The sequence below is a fragment of the Pagrus pagrus genome, assembly GCF_965226575.1.
Source record: "Pagrus pagrus genome assembly, chromosome: 23".
Taxonomy (NCBI): Eukaryota; Metazoa; Chordata; class Actinopteri; order Spariformes; family Sparidae; genus Pagrus; species Pagrus pagrus.
This window is the reverse complement of record NC_140205.1, coordinates 22720025-22746642: the sequence shown is the minus strand read 5'-3', so window position 1 is coordinate 22746642 and position 26618 is coordinate 22720025. Positions and strand designations below refer to the sequence as shown.

General features: G+C 41.4%; 1 protein-coding gene and 1 long non-coding RNA gene across 5 annotated transcripts in view; one reads left to right on the top strand and one right to left on the bottom strand.

Annotated features, from left to right (window-relative positions):
* Window positions 1-1389: 1389 nt before the first annotated feature.
* Window positions 1390-5921, top strand: LOC311252444. The gene is made up of 3 exons (XR_014621531.1): window positions 1390-4157; window positions 4440-4718; window positions 5243-5921. It is a non-coding gene; the product is annotated as an uncharacterized lncRNA (long non-coding RNA).
* An 8955-nt stretch (window positions 5922-14876) lies between these two features.
* The window catches only part of ipo8 (importin 8), a gene marked incomplete at its 3' end in the record, with an annotated part of 44817 nt that continues 33075 nt past the window's right edge, over window positions 14877-26618 (bottom strand). For 2 of the 4 annotated variants that reach the window (XM_084346301.1, XM_084346303.1), the window contains 4 exons: window positions 22532-22737; window positions 20065-20286; window positions 19329-19458; window positions 14877-15675 (listed from right to left, as the gene is read on the bottom strand). In XM_084346301.1, coding sequence (XP_084202427.1) covers window position 15675; window positions 19329-19458; window positions 20065-20286; window positions 22532-22737 — 559 coding nt within the window. Of the gene's footprint in view, window positions 15676-19324; window positions 19459-20064; window positions 20287-22531; window positions 22738-26618 lie in introns of those variants that run through there. The other 2 variants (XM_084346300.1, XM_084346302.1) reach the window with 1 other exon arrangement.

Genomic DNA, 26618 nt, shown 5'->3' with positions numbered 1-26618 from the left:
TCATAGAGATACGACGCCGCGGACCCTGAATCCTTTTACACCGTTACACATACACACACCACCCACACACAAGTGAGGTGGGACTGATTTTCCACCTATACGGTGTTGACTGAACTGAACTTTAGGAAATAAAGCAGCTGCAAAACTTTATTTTATTTTTTATTTTCTATACTTACCCGGGTAAGAGTTGTAAAAAATTGTGTTATTAATGTGGTCTTCCCATCCTGTAATAAATAGGGAAGCATCATTGTTTCTTAAAGAATACACTGTGTTTGTGTCGTTCCTATGCATCGATTGGTCAATCCTGGGCTCCGTAGTCGATCTTAGAGCTTCTGATACTTCTGGCCATTGAACCTAATAACCATTCTTCCTTCTTTAAAGGGTTACGTGTTACACTAACATCACAGCCGGCCCTAGCCCTGGCAGTTGTAACACTCTCTGGGCACAGTTCAGACTTAGCGACTTGGGGGGTGTCAGACCCAACATGCTCTTGGTCAGTCTAGTATCTCAGGCCATCATTAGGGACTGGGACATCTGAGGGGGCTTCACCTGCCACAGACATCCTCTTGGCCACTGTCTATCACACAGGTGGTCATAGGTGGTGTGCTAACTTCAGACAGACAATCCTCACCCTCCCAAGTATTCTGAGAGACACAATCATGAGTACAGGTCATATGGTCTATGGCACATTCAGGCTGTGTAAGTTGTTCAGTGAAGATCCACAGCTTCACTCCCATCAGAAGCACAGTAAGAGATCAGAGAGGCACCGTCATCAGCCTCAGCCAGGACTGGCAGAAAATTCACACAAAGAGGCAGATTATTGTGGATAACCTTTGTCTAGCCTGAGATGGGATCAAGAAATTCAAAGGTCTGGGGGTTCTGTGACAACCAGTCCTGTGTCTCTTAAGGACAAAAGGATGACGGATTGGTGTCTCTTCCTTCTGGTAAGTGGATCTCTGAACACACGATACAGGATACCATCTTCTAACATCAACTTGTCCCATTGCCTCATAAGTCTCAAACCACTCACAGTCTTGGTGGGTCTCTCTCTCCTTGAAGGTCTGCGATGCTGCTCAACATAGAATATCACTTTGCAAGGTCAGCATCTTCCAGCTGTATGTCCCTGAGGGTCTGTTTAGAGATAGATGGCGACACATCTTAGCCAGTGGACATGACACTTTGCTGCAAAAGGTCCCTACTGCAACACCATTTTTAGGCTGTATGTATATTTTTGAGCCAGCAGATTGGGTCACATTTTTAGAGGATCTTTGATAATATATAACATAAATTCATCATTGAACCAAACTTCATGAATGTTTTGTGACAAAGTAGTAATGTGTTCTACTCAATCCATCTCAGAAAATGAGAGTTGTAGAGATCATGGAAACTGAAGACTGCCAGGACATACATGTTCTCTACAAGTGTGTGTAAACTTTTGACCACGGCTGTATTTGACGTCAAACTGCAGTCAACTTTGCAACCCTGCGCTGCTCGCATGCATCTAGCTTCGGCTTTGGGAGAATGTGGGCAAGTGGGTTGTTGTCTATCCAGGTGGTGAAAACATGACCTTGGAGCCAGTGGCTGAATTTCTCACAGACCACCCATTTCAGGGCTAGAAACTCCAAGAGGTCAGCAGGGTATTTACTCTGGGCTTTGTTCAGGGACTTACTAGCAAACGCTATTGGACATGCCTGTTCATTGCCTGGTGCAACCTGGGATAGAACATCACCTAAGCCATCAGAAGATGCATCAGTGGAGAGGATGAATGGCTTAGAGAAATCTGGGTGAGTCAGTATAACATTGTTGAATAGAGCATCTTTCAGTTTCTGTAGTGCCCGGTCACATTCCTGGATCTGGTCTGCAGCTGTCAGTTTTCTGTCACATGTCACCATCTCCCCTCTTTGTTTGCCCTGTTAATCTTTGTCTCAGATGATAGCCGGTAGAGAGGCTTGGCCACCATAGAGCAGTTTGGGATAAAGCTTTGGTACCACAGTCGAGACCCAGGAATTACTTGATCTTCTTAGGGCATGGGGTCTGGTCATCAGGAAGCATCAAGTCCGACCTTTCCACCTTAGTTATGGTGTCCGCCTTAGCAGGGTCTGTTGACACACCACTGCTGTCAATGACTTGGCCCAAGAAGTGTACAGAGCTGTGCAGAAGGTGGCACTTCTTGGGGGCCAACTTGAGGTTGTGCACCCGCACCGTTGAAAGACCATCTCGAGTGTCTTCACAGCTTCCTCCTCACCAGGCGCCAAAAAAAACCATGAGGTCATCAAGGTAACAGAGCAAGCTCATTAAGTTTTGATCCCCAAAAATCATCATGTGCATGAAACTTGCTGGGCTGTTATACAGTCCTTGGCAGAGCCTGTTGTATTCATGGAGGCCAACAAGTGAGACGAATGCAATGAACTTCTTGTGGTCTTCATGAAGGAGAACGTAATAGAATCCGGATGTGAGGTCCCTGGTACTGAACAGTGCATTCCACCACGGGGCAGCAAGGCAATCTGCCTGATGGGGAAGAGGGTAGGCATCCTTCAACGTCCGAGCATTGAGCCAGCGGAAACAGTGCAGATGTGTAGACCAAGTGGTGATGCAAACTCACTGGTAGACTTTCTGATGATGCTTCTCTCCTCCATTTCATTCAGTGTCACCCGGAGCTGTTGGTAGTGTGCTGGTACCGTACGTCTGTAGGGGAGTTTGAAAGGTCTGTCATCCACTTGTTGGATTTTGGGACAAAGTCCTTTACTTCACCACAGTCAAGTCTGTGCTTGTAGAAGACTGACACTTAAGCCTGATTTATGCTTCTGCGTCGCGGCGACGGCGTAGCTACGTCGTCGACGCAGACCCCTACGCGGACCCTGCGCCGTAGCCTGACGTGCGCCTCCAAAAAATCCTGACTACGCGTCACGTCGACGCGTCAAGACGCGAACGGCAAGGACTGGGATTGGTCCGCTCAGACCGTCATTCCGGCAGTTGCTTTTCCGGTCAACAGTATAACAACACCGCCAGTTACTTCTGCTGCTTGCATGCTTGTCTCCTATTGCTTGTGAACTCCATGCTTCAATACAGATACAGAATGACTTAGCAACAGTCACAAGACGTGACAAGACATTCATGTCATTTAATATGCACTTTAATTTGGGTGAAGTTACTTTTATCGCTTCATATTTGAAACAAAAGACGGAGCCATTTTCAGAATGTACTGTTAAATCGGCTACGGCCCTATTTCTCTGCTTTAATAAACCCGCTGTACACTACCTGGTCAGCACCAAAATCAGATAGACAGTTAGTGATTCACTGGTGAGCACAGTGGAGCATTTCAGCTAAAGATTGAGATTGTGTTGGATCTAAGAGGAGAGTAGATATTGGACCTATGGTCCGCAGATCCCAAATGAAAACAGGACATGATAATTTGGTCAAATGATGAGCTTTGAGCTGAGCTGAGATTTTATATGCAGCTAGCTGTTATTAATATGGATATTACAGTTTTTCTCCATTGGTTTGGCTCATTTCTTGAAACAGAAATTACATTCTCAAAATTACATGGACAAACCTCCAAACCACTTGGCAATTGTTCACAACAGAATTGAATTTCTCATTCATTCCATCAAATTGCAAATGTCTTAGTACATCTTTGCAAATGATTAAGTACAGGTAGCCTACAGTTAGCACAGTTAGCCTACATTTAGCACAATTTCCAAGTGAATAGATCTTGTTGATCTAAACTGATTGTTGATTCTCAGTCTAATGGTTTGTTTTCTCCAAAACATGTCAGCATCATTTCATTGTATAAGTTATCACATGTACAATAGTCTGTTCAATTGTCAAAATTAGTCAAGAACCTAATACCATGAATACCATATATGAATCTCTTGGAACATTTGATAAATTGATTGACAGTCACGTGAAAATAGAACTTGACTAACGAAGGAGGAGTTTCACACATCTCAGATGACCAATCAAACAATATGTTTGGTTACCTGACAGGTGCTGTCCATGATTGTGAATGCTGCCAAACATGTATGTATAGAGCTTGACCAGGACCAGTACAATTTCCGAACATGGAGGCACCCGGCCAAGTAAATGAATAAGGGCAACTGCCTGCTCGAGGAAGAGGAAGAAGAGGAGGAGGAATAAGGGTGCATAAAGCAAGAGATGTATTTATTTACTCATTTACCTATCATTTAGTGTGTGTGTGTGTGTGTGTGTGTTTTAAAGGCCTACAGTAATGGAGAAAAATGGCGAAAACAAACTTGAATTATTGATGATACAGTTTACAGTAGTATTACAGTCACTGCGCAGTGATGCATTAGAATTGTGGTTAAGTTACTGTAAGTAAAACAACAATACAATTACATTGGTAACTCATTCTGTAAGAAATACATAAGGCATACATTGCGAATGGTAATACAGTGTTGTCCTTTGATTTGTATGTCTAGGATTGGACGACAACCTCGCACGGGTGGCAGAAGAAAACTTCTCAATGACCAACAAGAACAAGACATCTGTAAAATGGTGAGGGCAAATAATGCCACCACACTGAGACAGATCTGCACTGCAATCATAGAAGACTGCCATATTCCAAAATGTCAACTCTATAAGCATCTCCTCAATAGAACGGGTATTGAACAAGCATCAGATGACCATGAAGCAACTTTACAGGGTACCATTTGAGAGGAACTGATAGAGTGAAAGAGCTGCGGTACCAGTATGTACATGTAAGTCAGTTACTGGTTGTCTATCATTATAACCTTTTTACAATTAAGCAGTGGTTCCCAAACTTTTTTGGCTTCAGTAGCCCCTTTACCTGATGTCTGAATCGAAGTATTTGCTTTATCTAACTTCAACATTTTGCCTAAAAACTGCAACAGAAAACTGCAGCTTATCATTATAATCCTTATTTTGAAGAATATAACATATGGTAAGAAAAGGGGTCAAGGAGCTGCAACTAGTGCCTCTCAAGCAGATCTATCTAATACTGTTGGTTTTACTGTAACATTTCAGTATGTCTAGTCATTGATGATTTCCCCCTCCCCTCTCCTCAAATACCCTCTGTAGTACCTCTGCTTAGGCCTATATCTAGGGGTTAATGTACCCCAGGTTTGGAACCACTGTAGTGCCCAGTAGTATATTGAACTTGTGGAGGAGAACATAGAACATTCCTATGTAATTTTGTGTTACTCTAGTGTATGACTCTTCTGTATGACTGATTTTATTTTTTATTTTTTTTACTCTATTGTAGAGAATAATGGCATTGGAAGGAAACGAGACCCCTCACATCCTCGTGTTTGTGGATGAAGCAGGCTTCAACCTGGCCAAGGGCCGAAGACGTGGCCGTTATATTATTGACCACCGGGCCACGGTGGATGTCCCAGGCCAGCGTGGGGGCAATATAACTATGTGTGCTGCCATTTCTGAGAATGGTGTGGCCACTCACATCCCCAGTCTTGGCCCATACAATACACAGAAGCTCCTCATCTTCTTGGACCGCCTTCATTCTGATTTGATCCCTGAAAATGAGAGAGGTCTCGTAGGGCCTCACCTACCAAAGTATGTAATTGTGTGGGACAATGTGAATTTCCACCGTGGCCCGCTCATCAGGGCCTGGTTCACTACTCATCCAAGGATGGTCATGGTGCTCCTACCACCTTACTCTCCTTTCCTCAATCCTTTCTCCGCTTGGAGGTGGAGAGTGTATGAGCATCAGGCTCAAAATCAGAGGTCCCTGCTCCATGCAATGGACGCTGCGTGTGATGATATTACAGGAGATCAGTGCAGGGGATGGTTGCGACATGCACGCCGTTTCTTCCCTCGTTGCATCGCAAGGGAGAATATTTGCTGTGATGTGGATGAGAATCTGTGGCCAAACAGACAGCAGCGTGTGGATGGCCAGGAGGGTGAGGAGGACGGCCAGGAGGGTGAGGAGGACGGCCAGGAGAGGGAAGGTGAGGACAGCGACCAGTGAAGAAATGTTAGTTTTGAATCTCCAGCTTTATTTACAGTACTGTAGGCTACATATAATTTTCCTTGTTTTTTGTTTATGTGTTTATATTACAGTATATTGTGCTGTATACATTTTCTTTTAACTCTGTGGAAGTTACTTTATGTGTGAGAATAAAAATGGTTACACTTTCCTTGGCAGTATGAGTGCAATGTGTGATGTCAAACCTTGGAGGGTACTTTTACCGTAAAATCCTATTTTTTTTTTCCAGTTTTCTACACAATTATATTCTGTTAGCTAGACAAAAAAAACTAGAACAGCTATGGAGCCAGAACGGTGACTTTAAAATTTGGCATCCAAAAAAAATTGATTGAAAACAAAAACAAAACCAGTACTGAAAAAGGAAACATTGGCATTGAAACATTTGTATTGAAAACAGTTGTATTGGCATTGAAACAAGTATTGGCATTGAAAAAGGAAACTAATTAAAATAATTAAAATCTGAAAATCTTATTATTTTATTTTATTGGGATTTTTTGTATTTTTCAATGACAATCTTAAGATTTTTTCTTCATGTCACTTTTTTTTCAGTGACAGATTTTTTTACAATGTCAGTTTTTTTTTCAGTGTCACTGATTTTCAGTTTCAACTTTCTGTCACTGTTTAGGCGTCGAGAGGGAGGGGTCTGAGGGGAGGGGCAAGTAGAGCGTGGTTTGCATATGATTTACATATCGGCATCCTGAAGAAGTAGCAACCTGCCATCAGCCCGAAGCCTCTGGCATGGTGGCATTACTAAAATGTCCTGTCCACCGGGAACTTTCAAACCGCAATTAAGTCTGGTTGTTTTCTATGCTATTTACATGTTTATTCACATGCAACCTGGCCTGTTTGGTTAGCTTTTAATGGCTGTTATGCTGTTTATGTAGAGGTCCGCCGGAACATGTAAGTTTCTAACATTAGCCGTGTTGGCTAACTTAACCTGTGGTTAATGCAGGATCAAAAATAAACACCCGCCAAGCGCCGAACACGGCTAAAAGTCGGTTTTGGCAGAAGAATAAATTAACGTCACGTGTCACCGGCCTGGTGGTAAATACTTGTTGCTGCCAAGTAATAATACATCACAACAGCGGCTAACAGTAACAAGTAACTTTGAACGGCTGTTGTGCTGGTTTGGCAGCGGTCCACTGAAACAAATGCTAAGTTAATAGGTGTTGGCTAGCTAATCTGTGGTTAATGATAGTTAGCCGTTCAAAGTTAACTTTAACTCAGCCAGGGTCTTTGTGAAAAACACAACGGCAAAACATCACAGGGCTGGAGACTTAACATTAGCTACCATTTACCCAGGGTCCACATTTAACTTTCTGGCTCATCTGCCAGTGGCAGGTAAACTGAGAAAAGCAGAGCTGGTAGTCACAGCTCAGTAAGTTAGCTGCTCAGACTCTCCTTGACCGCGCTGGAAACAGAGTCCGCTGGAACATTTTTATCGTCACCAGAAGCAAATTCGCGGCCCTTGTAAGAGTTATTGTGTACAACCTGCGTTGAAGCTGAGCTAGCGGCTCAAAGATGAGAGGCTGTATGGTGTGTGTGTGTGTGGTGTCTGGGGTTGTCAGTAGGTTAACGTACACAGCCGAAGCCCTGCTGTTTATAATGTCAATGTTAACGTCCCAGGCTATGTTACTGCTAGCCGTTGTTGTGATGTATTATTACTTGGCAGCAACAAGTATTTACCGACAGGCCGGTGACACATGACGTTAATTTATTCTTCTGCCAAAACCGACTTTTAGCCGTGTTCGGCGCTTTGCGGGTGTTTATTTTTTTAATCCTGCATTAACCACAGGTTAAGTTAGCCAACATGGCTAATGTTAGAAACTTACATGTTCCAGCGGACCTCCTCTTCTCACAAAGGACTTGTCTCTGTCCTGGTCTTACTAGATCTTAGTGCTGCATTTGATACCATTGATCATCACATTCTACTACAGAGACTGGAACACTTAATTGGCATTAAAGGACCCGCATTAAACTGGTTTAAGTCCTATTTATCGGATCGATTTCAGTTTGTACATGTTAATGATGAGTCATCCCTGTATACCAAGGTTAGTCATGGTGTTCCTCAAGGCTCCGTGCTTGGACCCATACTATTCACCTTATATATGCTCCCTCTAGGAAATATAATTTGGAAACACTCCATAAACTTTCATTGTTATGCAGATGATACACAGTTATACCTATCAATAAAGCCAAATGAAACTAATCAGCTTACTAAACTCCATGCATGTCTCAAGGACATTAAGACCTGGATGACCTGCAATTTTCTGCTGTTAAACTCAGATAAAACCGAAGTTATAGTACTTGGTCCTAAACACCTTAGAGATGCATTATCTAATGATATAGCGAGTTTGGATGGCATTAACTTGGCCTCCAGCACCACCGTCAGGAATCTGGGAGTTATCTTTGATCAAGATATGTCCTTCAACTCCCACATAAAACAAATTTCAAGGTCTGCATTTTTTCATCTACGTAACATTGCAAAAATCAGGCCCATCCTGTCTCAAAAAGACGCAGAAAAGCTAGTCCATGCATTTGTTACTTCCAGGCTGGACTATTGTAATTCTCTATTATCAGGCTGGCCTAACAAGTCTCTAAAGAGTCTCCAGCTGGTCCAGAATGCTGCAGCACGTGTACTGACAGGAACTAAGAAAAGAGATCATATTACTCCTGTATTGGCCTCTCTGCACTGGCTCCCTGTAAAATCAGGAATAGAGTTTAAAATCCTTCTCCTCACTTACAAAGCTGTTAATGGTCAGGCACCATCATATCTCCAGGAGCTCATACTACCCTATCACCCAACTAGAGCATTACGCTCCCAGAACGCAGGATTACTTGTAGTTCCTAAAGTCTCCAAAAGTAGAATGGGAGCCAGAGCCTTCAGCTATCAAGCTCCTCTTCTGTAGAACCATCTTCCTGTTTTGGTCCGGGAGGCGGACACCCTCTCTACCTTTAAGAGTAGACTTAAGACCTTCCTCTTCGATAGAGCTTATAGTTAGGGCTGGGCCAGGACAGGCCCAGGCCTGTCCTGGACCAGCTCTTAGTTATGCTGCTATAGGCCTAGTCCGGGGGACAATGACACACTGAGCTTCTCTCTCCTCCCCTCTCCTCTCCTCTCCATCTGTATACATTATGCCTGTATACATGCCCCATCTCTGCATGTCACTGACTTACTTCTTCCCCGGAGTCCTTGTGCTTTCTAGTCCTACAGGCTCCCATGGATCCTGGCCGCGCCCGGGTCGTGGATCGTGGATGCGCCCACTGCTATGGCCCTGCCTGATCGTGGATGCGCCCACTGCTATGGCCCTGCCTGATCATGGATGCGCCCACTGCTATGGCCCTGCCTGATCGTGGATGCGCCTACTGCTATGGCCCTGCCTGATCATGGATGCGCCTACTGCCATGACCCTGCCTGACACCCACCACTACTGTCGCTAATATTAGTCACATCTCTGTTACATACGTTCCACTACTATTATTGTAATGCATTACTACATACCATCCTTACCATACCATCACTACTACTGTTATCACTAGTAATCACATTTCCATGTGCATTTCATTATTATTGCTGTAATACATCTTTATGTACTTTCACTCCTGTCAACACTTACACAATGCCAATGGCACAATGCATTTTGGGGGCACTGACTATTTATATGAGAAAGGAATTTAGTTTTGACAAGAGCGAACTGTTTTGGGAGAGATATGAGCTTTTGCAGGTGAACCATGGTGTTGTGCTGAACCGTCCAGGTTATTTTGGCAAAAGCACCAAGAGTGTTGAGAACGTCCGGTCTGTTTCGAGAAATGAGCCAAAGCAATTGAGAAGGATCTTTTGCCTTTTGGTGGCACTGACTATTTATATGGGAAAGGAATTTAGTTTTGAAGCATGAGTGAACAGTTTTGGGAGAGATATGAGCTTTTGCAAGTGAACTATGGTGTTGTGCTGAACTGTAAGACTGTTTTGCCAAATGATCTTAGAGTTTTGAGAATGTAATTTCTGTTTCAAGAAATGAGCCAAACCAATGGAGAAAAACTGTAATGGAAGGATTTCCAACTCAGTGCTTTTGCTAAATCAGCTTGAAGGTAAAACAGAAGTCCATAATATAAAGAAGCAAGATAGAGGAACATTAGTGTCAAGGTTGACTATAAAAGGTGAAATAATGTTGTAATGTTGTGCTGTTGTGTGGAGGAAACTACAGTTTCAGGAGTTTTCTGTGCCGTGTTTGAGGGGCGTTAAACAGTTTCTCTGCACTGTGAAAACATGTCATTACTTGAGGAAGTGTATGTTAATTCAGCAGAAGAGTAAAAAACTGTAAAAGTTGAGCTGTTCCTCCACCTGTGTGCCCTGAGCCATCTTCCATGTATGTAGGTCGCTGCCCTCTGACAGACACACACCTCTCAGCTGAGGCAGTTTGTGCCCGGATGAGCCGCTGCACTGCACAAACAGTACAACGCATATCTTCAGTTGTCACGGTGAAGACTTGCCATGCTTCGACTGTGCTCTCTTTGGACGTTGCTGCTCTCTGTGTCCGCCTCTCTACACATTCTCCTGAAAGTGTCTCCTTTCTCATTTCAAAAAGGCTCTGACTGTTTTCCTGTTTTGTCTTTCTCAGGAGGTTTTGTCGCTTCTTTCTTTTCCCTCCTCTTTTCCACGTATTGCATCTGGACTTTTGAACGTGCTTTGACTTTGCTTCCACATTGTAAAACATTTTAAGCTAAGCCAGTTAGAAATATTTGAGCCAGTTCATCTTACAATACTTAAGCAAACTTGAACTTAAAACAGTTCCAATTTCAGTCAACACAAAAATATTTAGACCTGAGTCAACTTCAAAACATTTATTAGCTGCTTTGTTTCATAAAAGTAAAGCAATTCTAAAAACACATAAATCCTGGTGTGGAGCTGATGAGGTAATGTGTGATAACCCTAGAGATACAGCGCATTATTCTGAAGAAAAGACTTATAAAATGTATCCTAATGGATATGATATCCGTGACAGATGCAGCACAGCAAAAGGTGCTAGGGGTCATACTTTCTGGTCTTGTCCCTTTTTGGGAAGATATCTTTATTTGATTTATGATTTACAGTTTGAGCCAAGTGCATTCATTGTCTTGTTTGTTTGGACCAAAGCCTTTCCTGTCACATTCTGTACAGCAGACTCTTGAGTTGGGTATGTCCATAGCAACGAGGATAATTCTCAGGGATTCACAGGCGAAAATCTAATCTCAACTTTTGACAAGACAACAACAGGAATTCCTGAGGGGGACACCAGAAATAGTGCTGTTACTCTGTTAACTAACTCCGTCATGCTCCAGCTGAGGAAAACTACATTCCATTTCTGGCTTCATTTATTGACTCAAATTCAATGAGCTGCAAACACTGGCTGATGTGACTGTTGCTAGCTAGCATATGTCAGCTAACTGCTATAATTCAGTGCAGAGAAAATGAAGATTGGTGACAAATATCAATGTGTTTTTTCTGTATTCTGTGGGAGAAGAAAATAAATCTTTTACACAGTGGTTCTCAAACCTTTAGTGCCCAAAGCACAGCAGAGGAAAAGCCAACATTTCACAGCACACCTGTATTAATCTGTGCAAGATATGCACAGATTAATACAATACAATATATATGCATTGAAACCAGACAGGTCACAAAAATAAAAATGAGGTGACCTGAATTTTCACAGGGCCTGCTGCCGAGAAGCATCCCCACAGCATGATGCTGCCACCACCATGCTTCATGGTGGAGACGGTGTGTTTGTGGGGATGTGCAGTGTTTGGTGTTTGCCAAACATCGTGTCTAGTCTGATGGCCAAAAAGCCCCATTTTGGTCTCATCAGACCAAAGAACCTTCTTCCAGTTGACCTTGGAGTCTCCCGCATGCCTTTGCATGAACCCTGGTGGAGATTTAATGCACTTTCTTAAACAGTGGCCTTCTCTTTGCCACTCTCCCATCAAGCTGTGACTGGTGATGAACCCGGGCAACAGTTGTTGTATGTGGTGTCTCTCCCAACTCAGCTGCTGAAGCTTTTAAGGGCGCACTCACACTCGGCCTAGTTGCACCATACCATGCAGAATAACTGAACTCAGTGACTTGGAAATGTTTTTGTATTGATCCCCTGACTTATACTTTTCAATAACCTTTTCACAGAGTTGCTTGGAGTGTTCTGTTGTCTTCATGGTGTAATTATAGCCAGGATTACTGATTAACCAGTGAATGGACCTTCAGACACAGGTGTCTTCATACTACAATCACGCGATACATTCACTGCACTCAGGTGATCTTCATTTCACTAATTGTGACACTACTAGCACCAACTGGCTGGACCTCTATTGAATTAGGTCAGTCGCTTGAAAGGGGGTGAATACTCATGCAATCACTCATTTTACATTATATTTTTTGAATGAATTGACATGACTTTGTAGAAATCTGTATTCACTTTGACACTCTTTGACAAAAGATTACGCATCTGACATTCAATGGTAGCTGTCAGTATTCGAAAGATCTTAAAAAGTCACTCGGTTGGAGACTGATTTAGAGAATAGACAGAGTCATCATTTTCAAACCAGTGTCAGAACTGGTTCTTGTGACCTGAAAGAATGAGCCGCATAACTGACCTGTTTGAGTGTCAAGTATTTATCATTTTAAAATGCAGGGTTGTACTTTGAAATTCAAGCAGTAGTGCTACACTACATCATACTACACACAAAACAAAACAATGAAATGATTTATAGAGCCTTGCATTCAATTATAAAGTCTTTAAGGAAACAGTTAGCATTTTTGCATATTTCCAGGCAACTATTGAACAAGAACTGTAGATAGTATCGACTTCAGCACCAACCCTTTATACACACTCTACTACTTTAAAAACTTTTTTAAATTCACTCATTCAAAATGTAAAGTCCTTGATTTGTCACATAGTATCATTAAAGGATCAGTGTGGCGAATAAAAAACTACCCTTTCAAAAGTCAAAGAATGGACTTGGAAAACAAAAGTGGTTAGTGGTTACTCAGTATGGCAACGCTTGATTAAACTCATGTCTCAAGTTTAACAAGCTTTTAGCAGTTCAATTGTTCAAACTGTTTACAGTGTATGTTTTTTTTTTTCACATGGAGTATGGAACACATACTACTTTGTCACAATTTATTAATTTTGGTTAAATCATGAAGTGACAAACAATGAATCTGCTGGCTCAAAAATATGCATACAGTAACTTGAACGATCAATTTTGGTGATCATAGAAAGTTGTGTGAATCAAATGTTCTTTGTAGCATGGCCTCTTAACTTCTGAGTGATTCTGATCGATAACAGCTGGTGACTTTTCTGGGCACATTTTAATAGGGCTTACACCCACTAGACTCAGCCACAAACACTACAATGGGAAAGTCTATTGTCTAAAGTCTTCAAAGTTCCCTTAATTGACTGACCTTGTGCTTAAAGTGTTACTTTGCATGCCATGCTCAGATGACAAAAAATAAATAATTATTTTTACCTCACGAAAATAAAATAGATACAATTTATATCTTTAAATAAATCGTTTTTTCACTAGAAACATCTGGTGGGCCAAATCTAATGTTATGGCGGGTCCAACACTTAAGGCAGCCCTGGTCAAGAGGGTATTTCACTATTAATGGTCTCAGTGGCCTCACCAGTATTCTGGGGAAAGTGTTTGATAGGTGGTACTCACTGTGTGGAGAGTATGTGATTTTTTTCTAGGCCTAGTTCCACTTACACTCACAGTCAACTATGAGTAGCAACTACTTGTTAACTGGCTTTGTTTTTCAGTGCACTTCTCTGCAGATTTAGAGGCGTTCTCATAAGAGCCTGAAGAGGCCCTCTGCTCTGTTCATCTTCATTACAGCTATAGACTCTGATCTAAGGATGAATCCAACTTTTTACAATTCCACATACCACCCATGTGTCAAGAGAGGCTCAGTGGGGCTGCAAATCAGCTCAGGCCTTACAGTGTTTGTGGCGGATGTGGTTATTTTTCACTGGTCTTGCTTTTCTCCTGTACCACTCTCTTCTTGATAACATCCTCAAGCTCTCCTCTCCTGGTGTGGGAATGCTCATTATTGCTGCTGCAGCATCTTCACTTGGCCTAGATATGTCAGCCAAAACAACATGTTCTACCAGCCGGTGTCATTCACATGCAGGACAAATGATTATAATACTTGCACAGAATGTGAGTGAAAGATGGCAAGGCAGAGACAGAAGCTAATGATGGAGAGACAGCTTCCACCACTACACAGTGAATTCCCCACAGCGCTTCATGACCGAGGAGCCACAGGGTGAGAAACAGTGAAAAACCCGCTGTCGACAGCCCACATCCCTCCACCACAGGACAGCTCCTCTTTGCTTGGCTGCTCTGTTGTCCTGCACATACACTCAGAGGGATGAAGAAGAAGCATTACAACACACAAGCCGCAACAGAACACACAGGGAATACCAACTTAGAGAGAAGGAAGGAGGCCAGCATAGTGATTGCATTAGAAAGAGACTGTGTACACAATTCAGAGAGTGAAAAAAGGAACGACTGGCTGTTGGACAGCACTAAAATCCTCTCTGTCTCACAACTCTGCAGCACAGTTTAAGGTCATAGCAGGGTTTCTGCAAGTTGTCGCTCCCAAACTCTAAATGTTTAATACTTTATCCTATGTTCAACACAGCCATCAGACAGGTTGTTTAACAATGAAGACAGCAACTCCCACACACTACTTACATCTTTTGTTTTGATGGAGACCCCTTGTGGCAGAAATAGCATACACTGAGTGTTTAAAAATCTAATACGCAGGCACATTAACACAGCTAAAACACCAAAGACGTTGTTTAGTAAAGGTTAGAAGGAAGGAGTAAAGAAAGATGAAATAACAAAAACAACTCAGAAAAATGTTACATGAACGTTTATGATTTTCTTAAATTAGTTTTGAAAACTGTTACAAAAACAAAATCCAGGGACAAACAGAAAGACAAAAAAAACTGCTTCCCCATTTCATGTGTGACAACTTTTTGACCTTTGACCTGATCCTTCTCATCCATCCACAGTCTGTATACAAGGCACCCTGACAGAAATCAGGCTTTTCTTGCTCCTCATAGGCCCTCGCTTCATGAGATGATACAAAGTGTTCAACTATAGAGAGACAGAGACGAGCGCTTACAGTACGTACAAACACACGCTCTGATGTGTTTTTATTTCTTACAGTTTCTCACTCACTCACTCACTCACTCACTCACTCACACAGTTATTTAGTTACAGACCAAAGGACTGCACTGTACAAGAACCTAAAACAAATTTTGCTGGTCAAGGACATTTATATTTGTAATGCAGACCATTCTCTGGAGTCCACACACACACAGGCACACGCACACACGCACACACACACACACACACACACACACACACAGGCCAGCGGTCCTGTCCTGGTGATAGGAATATTCCAGTAGGGGCTCTTTACAGTGCACCAGGTCCTAAACTGATATCATGCCAACCCCAGCCCCTGCTACTCCATCCAGTTCTGATGGCACCCTGGGACCTGGTTTTGGTGGGATCCATTAAATCTGATATGGTCTGATCTGGACTGAGATAATTCAGTCTAGACTGAAATCCATTCCAGGTCAGGTCAGACCAGCTCCTCTCTTCCTCGTCCCCCTCTTCTGACTGTGCAGTCCGTCTATCTCCTCAGTGCTCTGCAAACAAAACAAGTTTCAATTCAAATCAAGAACAATCCGGTCAGTTTTTTAAAGGCTTCTGTAGTCACTCTGTTGATGGTGGTCATTCTAAATGTCTGCCATAGAACCTCCAAAAAGAACATTGTAAAAATGCTTTAATAAGAATAAAGTTGGATCTACAAAAGTTTTGCAAGATCTCCCAAGATTGGAGGACTTCAAAATAAAAGCCAAACTTTATAGAGTTGTTTTAATGTCCTGTTATTTGGTATTTAACTTGTATTAATCATACCCACTGAGATTTACTTTAAGGGGTAAGTCAACATTTTGGGAAAAATGCCTATTCGCTTTGCAAGAGTCATCTCGTGTCTAGTACAGAGCTGGAGTCAGGATTTTGTTAGCCTAGCTTAGCATAAAAACTGGAAGCAGGGGAAACAGTTAGCCTGGTTAAGTGTGAAGCAGAAAGATACACCTCCTAATACCTCTAAAGCTCATACTATATTTTATCCACACACAATCAGAAATGTCAACCTATCATTTTAGTTAAGAGTCTATCCATCCACCTTGTACTTCTTCTGTAGGATGGCTTGGTAGATTTATTCATTTTTTTAACCCCCCACGGCTGGAAGTTGCTCAGTGCAGTCCCAGAAAGTAATCTAGCAAGTACAGTCGAGGTAAAAAGTTTACATCCAGTTGTAAAAAACATGTATATCACGGCAGACTTGAGTTTCAATGATGTCTACAGCTCTCATTTTTCTGTGGTGGAATGAATACAATGGAATGCATGGAATGGAATGATACAAAAAAAAAATTAACTCATGAACTCATGAAATTTGCTTCAGTAATTAATTTATTATAGCTCTTATGAAAATGTGACCAAATCTGCTGACTCAAAAATATACACACAGTAATTCTAATATTTGATTAAATGTCCCTTGGCAATTTTCACCTTAATTAGGTGCTTTTGATAGCCATCCACAAGCTTCTGGTAGGCCTCTGGCTGAATTTTTAACCACTCCTCTTGACAGAATCCGTGAAGTTCAACTAAATTTGTTAGATTCCTGGCACAGACTTGTTTCTTCAGCACAGTTCACATGTTCTCCATAGGGTTCACAAGTCAGGACTTTGGGAAGGCCATTTCAAAACGTCAATTCTAGCCTGATTGATCCATTCCTTTACCAATCCTTTTGATGTGTGTTTGGGATCATTGTCCTGTTGGAACACCCAACTGCACCCAATACCCAATCTTCTGTCTGATGATTTTAGGTTTTCTGGAAGAATTTGGAGATAATCCTCCTTCTTCGTTATTCCATTTACTTTCTTTAGAGCAGCAGATCCACTGGCAGCAAAACAGTCCCACAGCATAATCCTACCAGCACCATGCTTTACAGTAGGTATGGTGTTCTTGGGGTTAAAGGCTTCACCTTCTCTCCTCCAAACATATTGCTGCTCATTGTGGCCAAACAGCTCAATGTTTGTTTCATCTGACCACTGAGTTTTCCTTCAGAAGGTTTTTTCTTTGTCCATGTGATCAGCAGCAAACTTCAGCTGAGCTTTAAGATGCATCTGGAGCAAGGGCTTCTTTCTAACACGGCAGCCTCTCAGCTCATGTTGATGTAAAACACACCTGACTGTGGACACTGACACCTGCCTTCCAGCAGCTTCTAATTCATTGCAGACTTGCTTTTTGGTGGTTTTTGGTTGACTGTTGACCATCCTGACCAGTTTTCTCTTAGCAGCAGGTGATGGTTTGTGTTTTCTTCCTGATCGTGGCAGTGACACAACTGTGCCATGCACTTTAGACTTACAAACAGTTATTTGTACAGTTGATCTTGGGACCTCCAACTGCTTTGAAATGGCTCCAAGTGACTTTCCTGACTTGTTCAAATCAATAATGGGCTCTTTCAGGTCAATGCTGAGCTTTCCCATTGTAGTGTTTGTGGCTGAGTCTAATGGCTGTATCAAACAAGCCCTATTACAATGGGTCCAGAAAAGTCACCAGCTGTTATCAATCAGAATCACTCAGAAGTTAAGAGGCCTTGCTACAAAGAACATTTGATTGACACAACTTTCTATGATCACCTCCTTTATCGTTCAAGTTACTGTATACATATTTTTGAGCCAGCAGATTTAATCATATTTTCAGAAGACCTATAATAAATTAATTATTGAACCAAATGTTTTTTTTGACAAAGTAGTTTGCGTTCCACTCATTCCATCACAGAAACACGAGAGCTGTAGAAATCATTGGAACTGAAGACTGCCATGATGTACATGTTCTCTAAAAGTGGATGGAAACTTCTGAACAACACTGTATATCTTCCTAAAATTTTGAACTGTTCCTGATCAAAATGGAGGGTTTAAGATTCATAAAGTGTCATATGTTGTTCAGAAAAAGCCCTCTGACTTGACAGTTTTTGTGATTTTTTTTTTTTTTGGCAGTTAAAGTTTGGCTTTTATCCTGAAGAACAGCGGTGGTCGTAGCTTGCATGATGCCCTGAGCGAAAAAAGTGCAGGAAATGCACAGAATAACTTTTTACTAAACTAATATTCACAATATTATTGTACATATCAGTCTGTTGTTGCGAGCACCATCTTCTTTGCTGTGGTGTCCTGGGGTGCAGGCATCAAAGCGAAGGACGCCAACAGACTGAACAAACTCATTAAGAAGGCAGGGTCTGTTGTTGGCTCTAAGCTTGTCACCCTGGAGGAGGTGGTGGAGGACAGGATGCTGGCAAAGCTGCTGGCAATCATAGACAATGTCTCTCACCCCCTCCACAAAACTCTGGACAAGCTTAAGAGCAGCTTCAGCAACAGACTCATTCAACCTGCTGCCTAAAGGAACGGCACAGGAAATCATTCCTACCTGGTGCCATCAGACTTTATAACACACAAATAATGCTCTTTAAATTATTATTACCGTAAATACTGCACCTTTTCCACTTGCACCTTAAGTTCCACTTACCTTTTCTCTTCGATACCTCAGCATTTTATTGTTATTATGACTGAAATGTGCTCAATTTGGAAGCAATTTGTGATGTGATTGACTTTAGCCTACCAATTGCATTAGTTATGCACTATTACATGAACTCCCTCTTCTTCCACCTCTGTATATGAGACTTTCTCAGCAGTAGCAGACGCACCTTTACACAACAGAGGGCGCCCAGCCGCCCGCTCCCCACACGGCAACATGACATAATTGACTTGATGTGTAAATGAGCAATACAAAAACTGGATGAAATGAATGCAAACAAATTTAAGGCAGCCGGTACAGGTCGGCACCAGCGGGCAATCTGCTGAGATAAGCCCAGAGGCGGTTGCTACAGAGCCTGTTACTGTGGGTGACTGTCCGGTCTTTTTTTTTTTTGCAGGCGCTCATGCCGCCCCGCCACAAATGCCGCCCTGGGCAGCTGCCCATATGAGGAACCGCCCCTGCTGAAGAATTTGACTGAATGATGTCCACTGGTCCTAATGCTGTGTTCCACAAAGTGTCAGAAAGTTATACTATGAGTATATAAGTTAACTGTGACAGAACAACCCCTCAGGCCAATGTTCCAATTAAAAATCATCTTTACACGAATGGACTGAATTTGTTCTTAAACCCATTTTCCCCTGTCTGTGTCTCTCTTCCCCTGTCCTGTCTGTATTCTACACTGGTGTGTGCTGCCTCTCACCACTGGCCCTTGGCAGCGGTGCTCCTCCGCTGCTGTGAGATGCTGTAGATCTCCTGCAGCTGTTTCTTCTGGTCATCGCTGAGCGGAGCTGTCAAACACTGGTACCAGGCTGCATCAGTGTTCTGGACCCCTAACATGCACACATAAGGCCAACGTCAATGTTATAGTGTGGCGTTTTCATACAGATACAGTAGAGATGAGAAGATTAACTAGTTAGTTAAATTGACAGCAAATTAATGGATAATTAACATTCTCTGGTTCCAGCTTCTGAAATGTCAGGAATTACCGCTTTTCTTCGGTTTACATGACTGTAAACTGAAAGTGCTAGGTTTGGCTAGAGAAAGGTATTCATACATTAGGAGATTCATACTTTGACGAAATTATTATATTATTATATTACTCAAACAGAGACTTGATTAATCTAGACCAGTGGTGTCCAATCTGACAGTCTGACACTGGGCTAATGTCATATTTCAGAATAAAAGTTTAAGGTCATACAAGCGAAAAGTGTCCTGATTTAGATCAAGGAAATATCTGATCAGAAAATACGTAAATAAGATCAGGAATTACAACAAACATCCGATGCCAACTTTGATACTTTACTACTTGATTTATGTTGCATCAGTTGTTTAAAAACACAGGCTTTTATGCCGTCATGTTGTGTATCAGAGACGTGAACAGCTCAGATAAAACAAAGCAGCATGTAAAGACAGCATAGAGAAGAAAGGTGACTGACGGAGGAGGGCAGAGGTGAAGAAGCGATACTCGTCCTCTCCATTGTCGTAGTCCAGAGGCGTGCTGTACTCTTCCAAAGGCGTTCCCTCAAAGCCGTCGTCATCCCAGTAGTCATCTTCGTCTTCATCATCATCCTCGCCGCCCTGGCCCGGCTGCATGCTGGACTGCTGCTGCATGGCGTTACGGTTCTCGTTCACCTCATCTTCATCACTGGGAATCTCCTCTGCCCAAACACAAAATAATATAGCCCTCAGGATCAAAGCCTTCATAATGTGTTATTCTCTGTGGCTATTGTGAACTTTTTAACACGAAGAGAAAGAATCTTTAACTGCAAAAGAGAAAAGTGTTTTAAGAGCAGAAAGATACAGATATATTAGACTTTGGTATCCAAACTCTCTACAGTCTTTGTGTCGCTGTGTCAGCGCTGTTGTTGTTTTACATAGAGATGGGGATTTTGAAAATGCTTTCACGCAGATCATGGAATGGAGAATGCAGACTGGCTTTATGCCAGGTAGACATATGTATTTCAATCTGAGTCACCTGTTTTATATTTTGTATAACAGGAGGCTGTTGTTTTTTTCGTTAAATAAGTAAATAAACAATAAATGTGAGATATAATTAAAACAATACACAGACTCCAGAGCTTTTTACACACCTTTTTTGATGAAGTCTCACCCATTTGCAACTGATGTAAGTCAGTGATTTAACACACTCTTTTAGGTTATACAATAAACTGTACACATACTGGACAAATATATGTCATTGTTTTTCAGAAGCCTTTGGGAACCAATGGGAACCAACACTATCATTGTTATTCTAGGAGATACTAGTTCCTTGTCTCAGGCAAATAAGTATGAAAAACTGCCGTTTTGTTTGGAATGGTGATTGAAAAAATTAATTCTGCGTGAGTGGAAAATGGAAGCTAATAATATACATATATATATATATATATATAGTATAATATATGGATTTTATGATGATGACAGAGGAGATGTGTTTGATAAGATCTGGGACCTAGTACTGAAATTTCTTCAGGGCAAAGACTGATGTCTGTGTGTATTGTGAAGCACCTTGCTGCACATACTGCTCTTTATATACTTTTGTATCCTTTTCTTTTGCCTCGGCATAAAAAGTATGCCCTTGTATGAAGGTGCAATGGCAGGAGGGGGTGATAATGGAAGATGGATGGAACAAAGGACAAATGTTGTATAAAGAGCCAGAAAGTCCATGTAGGGAGGAGTTCAGAGTTGGGTGATTGGTTCAGTCACATTACTGTCAACCAGGAGACTGGGGTCATAAACAAACAAACATTAAGTCTGATTATCCAACTTGCTTTATTTGGCGGTAAAACTGCTAGTAAGCTCAATGTGCAGGAGTGTGAGTGCGCAAAATTTTAGGCCAAAACTGAAGCAGCTGAAGTCTCTAATGGATGTAACGAAGGGATAGTTTGGGTAATTTCATCATTAACCTCAACTTTCTCTTACCAATATGTTTGACTAACCTCTGCAGATGTTTCCAACCTGTCTGATCGTGTTTCTTGCCTTTATTGGACTCTGATGTAGTGCAGTGTTTCTTCCCACTTAGGCCTATAAAAATGTAATGCTTTTTCACAAATGTTCTCTAAATTTTGCGCGAAATGGCTACTTCCAATAGAATCTCTTATGCTCATAATACCCTCAATTACAAATCACAAAAAAAAAAAACTGAACATGAGAACCTTCATGAAGGAAGGATTTATTGCAAGATTATTTTGTTTAACTGCATTTGTTTAGATGTATGAACCTGATAAACCAGCAAATCTAGTCTAGTCTACTGATTACAAGAAAACAAAGCTTGGTATTATAAGATCAAGATCTATGGTAACTTTGCAAAAGTATGAGCTCTTTATTCATGAATACTCTCAATGTGATAAATCATCTGACAACACTGACTACACTAAAGCTTGGAGATTGTTCTGTTACTTGACATTTGCTCTGTGACATTGTTCTTTTATATCCTTCCCTCGTGACTGAAAGCATATTTGAAACCCGAACACGTTCAACTTTCACTCTAGGCTGCTCTATTAGGATTACACCATTCTGAACCATTTAATATGGTGAAATCAATGCATTTTAAATACCAGGCAGCAGGAGAAAGCCTTAGCCATCACCGTAGCACTAAGTTAATTTGCCCCATGAGCAGTAGACAAGGTTTAGGAATCTAATGCCTTTGCACTTGACTGAAGCAAAGTACAGCCAGTGCGGGTTGAGAAAATAAATGTGGTGCAGCTAATTTGAGCTCAGGGCTTATTAAGGGCAAGTAGTGGAGGATCCAATGTTTGCAAGAAACACATTTCATTATCATCACTAAGTCAATTAATTTATTTTTTTCTCTTTTTCCTTTCTGTCTGTATTCATTGTACATTAGTTCCTCCACTTCTGTCCTACACTCTGTCCTCGTCCTGCTGTGCTCTTCAGATCTTCACTCACCGTTCTGGTCTTCATCCTGTGCCCCTGCACGAGCCAGCAGGTCTGGTTTGTTGACAAGGCGGGAGGCGTAGAGGTGTTTGAGGCCGAGGAACAGAAGCAGTATGGAGGGGACAATCTGGGTGGCAACGCCCTCCAGCACCGCCGGCCGGCTTGGCAGCTCTATCAGCACACTTAGGCCGATGATACACATTTTACGGTCATGGAGCCTGGGGAGTAGATCAGAGAATGTCATGTTTGTGTGTCAAGTACTGAGCACGAGTGAGGACGTGGTTGGCTTTACTGAGCAGTAAGAGTGGAAATGGGAAACAGCTAGCCTGGTTCTGTCCAACATTCACAACAAATACACCTACCATTAGTTAACATGCTATACCTCATTTGTTTAAAATAGGGTGGGGCGATAAAATGATCTTGGTAATTTTCATTCTAAAATCTTCCATGATAACGCTGATACATTTTTGACATTTATTTTCGATAGTTATTTGAGTCAGTTTTCCTTTACCTAGAAAACACTACACCAACAGCCAATCGCACAGCAGAGAAACAAATGCATGTGGTTGATACAGTACATGTTTCCAGCCCCTCCCACTCACAACAACTCAGAATGATGGTGACCACCTGTGTGTCTAGCCTACACAAGAAAATGAGCGGTCCGACTAGTGAAACTGAGAGCGAGGAAACTGCCAAAGACAAAGAAGTTGTACCCATTGTTCAGTGTCATATCACTTCAGTTATTTGGAAATGTTTCAGCTACCTAAAGTCTGACAAAGCACAGCACCAGCATTTGGTGCAAAATGTGTCGGTGACCAGTCCTCAGCAGAACTGGAAACACCACCAACCTCTTCCATCATCTCAAAAGGTACCATCTCAAACAGTACTCCGAGAGCATGAGTTTGTGCTATCATGCTAGCGTCAACCTCCCCTCAAGTAGCCAACAGCCCAGCCCCACTGCTTCTACTAGCCGAACTTCAGTTCGACAACCAAAAATTGTGCTGCTTTTTACATCTGCCATTACCCCATGTGAAAAGAAATCAAAGTGATACAAAGTCATAAGCAGCACAATTACATACTAAATCACTATATATATCGAGGGTGTCATAGAAACCAATTCTGAACAAAATGATAAACTGTACAACATCAATGGCACCACAATGGCCTTCTATCTTATTATTCATTAAGGTGTCAAAAGGTTCAAGGATAACGCTTGTGTTATTTAATCTTTCCTATAATGACATTGTATGTAAGTGTCGACCAACCTGTTAATTGGCAGCATTCATTAGCTGTCATGGTAGATGCCCAAGTCCTTTGTTGTTTAGATTACAGAAGCCATTGGATCACATTGTTTTTAAGAGTTTCAAAAGCAATTTCATGTCATCAACTATTTTACCTCTGCCCAGTTTTCTTAAATGCTATTAGTTTTATGTAATTGTAGTGTTGGCTATTCTAGTGTAGTGTTGTGATATATATTTTTTGTATTTCTTCATGTCATCAGTGGCTGTTGCTGAGTCGTCTTTTACATATTTTCTATATTGCCTTTCTTTGTATCTTCAGAGAGAAGTGGGAGAGACAAGAGAATTGAAAGAGCTGTTGGAGTATATAAAAGAGTGGTCAGTGCCTTCTCCTACTCTTGGAAAAAGAAGTGAGACCTGGCAGCAGCTCAAGAGGAGCTCAAACTTCCCCAGCACAAAATGGTCATAGAGTCACTTACAAGATGGGGCTCACGTCAAAAGATGGTAGAGAGAGTGCTGGAACGAGAGACTGCCATTTCACAGGTATTGTCAGCTGACAAAAAGACCAGGCAGATGATTCCCACGTGGCAGGATACTGATGTCCTTGAGTCATTCCACAAAGTGCTGAATCCACTTAGAATTCACCGATGCCCTCTCTGGGGAAGAATATGTCAGTATATCTCACCTCAAACCAGTCCTGCATCTTTTCAATGAAGAGCTGTTAAAGCATGACAATGATGACACCAAGCTAACCAAAGCCATCAAGACAACGGTCACTGAATATTTAATCGAGAAATATGACATGATCACTGATGACCTCCTGAACATGGCATCAATGGTAGATCCTATGTTCAAGACCATGTACATGAAGGGTGAGAAGATTGACACCATAAAAATTGGAGCCATGATGGAGATGTTGGAAGAGGAATGAGCGGCAAGAGCCACTGAAGCAGGAGCTGCTGCAGCTGCACCTACACCAGCAAAGACGCAGAAGACGAAGACACTGGGTAGTTTTTTCAAAAAAATCCTACACCAGAACCACATCAGTTCTTACAGAACTGGACTATTGAAGCTGAACTGAAGAACTACCTACAAGCTCCTGATGCAGACAGTGAGACCAATCCCCTGGCATGGTGGAAGATCAACGTAACATCCTTTTCCCAGAGTGAGCTGACTGGCCAAACGCTACCTTTGCAGACCTGCCACCGGCTCCCCCTCAGAGCACATTTTTAGAACAGGTGGCAACATTGTGTCCTGACACAGGGCAACTTTAAAGCCTGAGACTGCTGACAGATTAGCCTTTCTTGCAAGAAACTTGTAGTGAAGTTGCCAAGAATGTGCAATATTCAAAGAATACAGTAGCATAATCTTCCTCAACATTTAAGTTTTTATTTTATTTTCTTTAATCAATGTTCAGTTCAGTATACTACCTCTAAAATGATGATGATCGGAATCGTTGTTTACATATTTGTTGTTTTATTTAATCAATGTTCAGGTTACTATCTCTAAAATGTTTGAGAGACATTTGAAACGAGGCATTTGTTGTTTACATATTTATCATTTTATTTATTCAGTATGTAACATAAAGCCATTTGGTTGGTTGGTTCTGTTACCCTTGACATTTGTCACCTAATCATTCTGACAATAAATAATTGTATATTATAAACCATAATTAACCTTCTGGTTTGTTTTGGGTTCTTTCCTAAGGAGAACACTCTTAAAACTGTAAAATGAACATTATTATTGTTAAATATATATCGTAATAATACGACATCGATCAATATAAAAATTCATATTTTGATAACAATTTTGGCCATATCGCCCAGCCCTAGTTTAAAATGTACACAAACAGAAATGTCACAATTTTTGGTTTTAAGGAGTTGCATGTTAGAACTATTTTAGTCATATTTCAGTGTCATGCCCAGCAGTAGCCAAATATGGTCAGTGGGCACAAGTTTTGGTACCATTACACCTGTATGGACAGGAGCATAGCTTACAACACAACTCTGGGAAGTTATCGTGCCCAGCTACTGTTCGCTGAAAAAAAGTGCCACCACATACCTCCCCATAAAACCACAGATTAAAAAACAAATCAAAAACACCTTTTTAAAGTTCTGAAACAAACAAGATATTCGTTACTCATCTCACTCTTTGGTGGTCTAAATAGTCTGGACTGGAGTAAGAAAGCGACAGAAAGCGAAACAAAAAACTTTGCAATTTGCCAAAGAAAAAGGGGGGTGGAGTCTACCCTCTGTTAGAGATTATTATCTTGCAGCACAAGTTAGAGCAATTGTATGCTGGTGCAACCCATCATATAATGCTCAATGGAAACACATTGAAGAGAAAACGTATCCCATTCCCATACAGGCATTTTTAGCTGATAATAACCTACAGAACTACATTAACATTATCGATAATCCATGGATGAAATGCACTCTCAAAATGTTGAAAACCTTGATAAAGAATATAAACTGGAAGATGATATTGTAATTCTTAAAATGTGTGCATACGACTCAGATTTCACACCAAATAAACTGGACACTAGATTCAAAGATTGGACAGCAAAATGATTAACAGCTCTGTGCAAGGTAATAAAAGAAGGAACAATGCTCAGTTTTAAAACGATTAAAAAGAAATATCTACTGGAAAAACAAGACACGGATATGACATTATACTAATATGAAAGTAAAAAAGGTAACTGTGGAAGGATAAGTCTAATAAGTGTTTAGAAAATCATATAATTCAGCTATTACCATTGGAATTATCTCATGCATACAAAAGGGTCTGTCAAATCTTAAAACACACCCAACTACATACATTAAGACAAATAGGGAGAAGGAAGAGAGGATAATTATATCTGA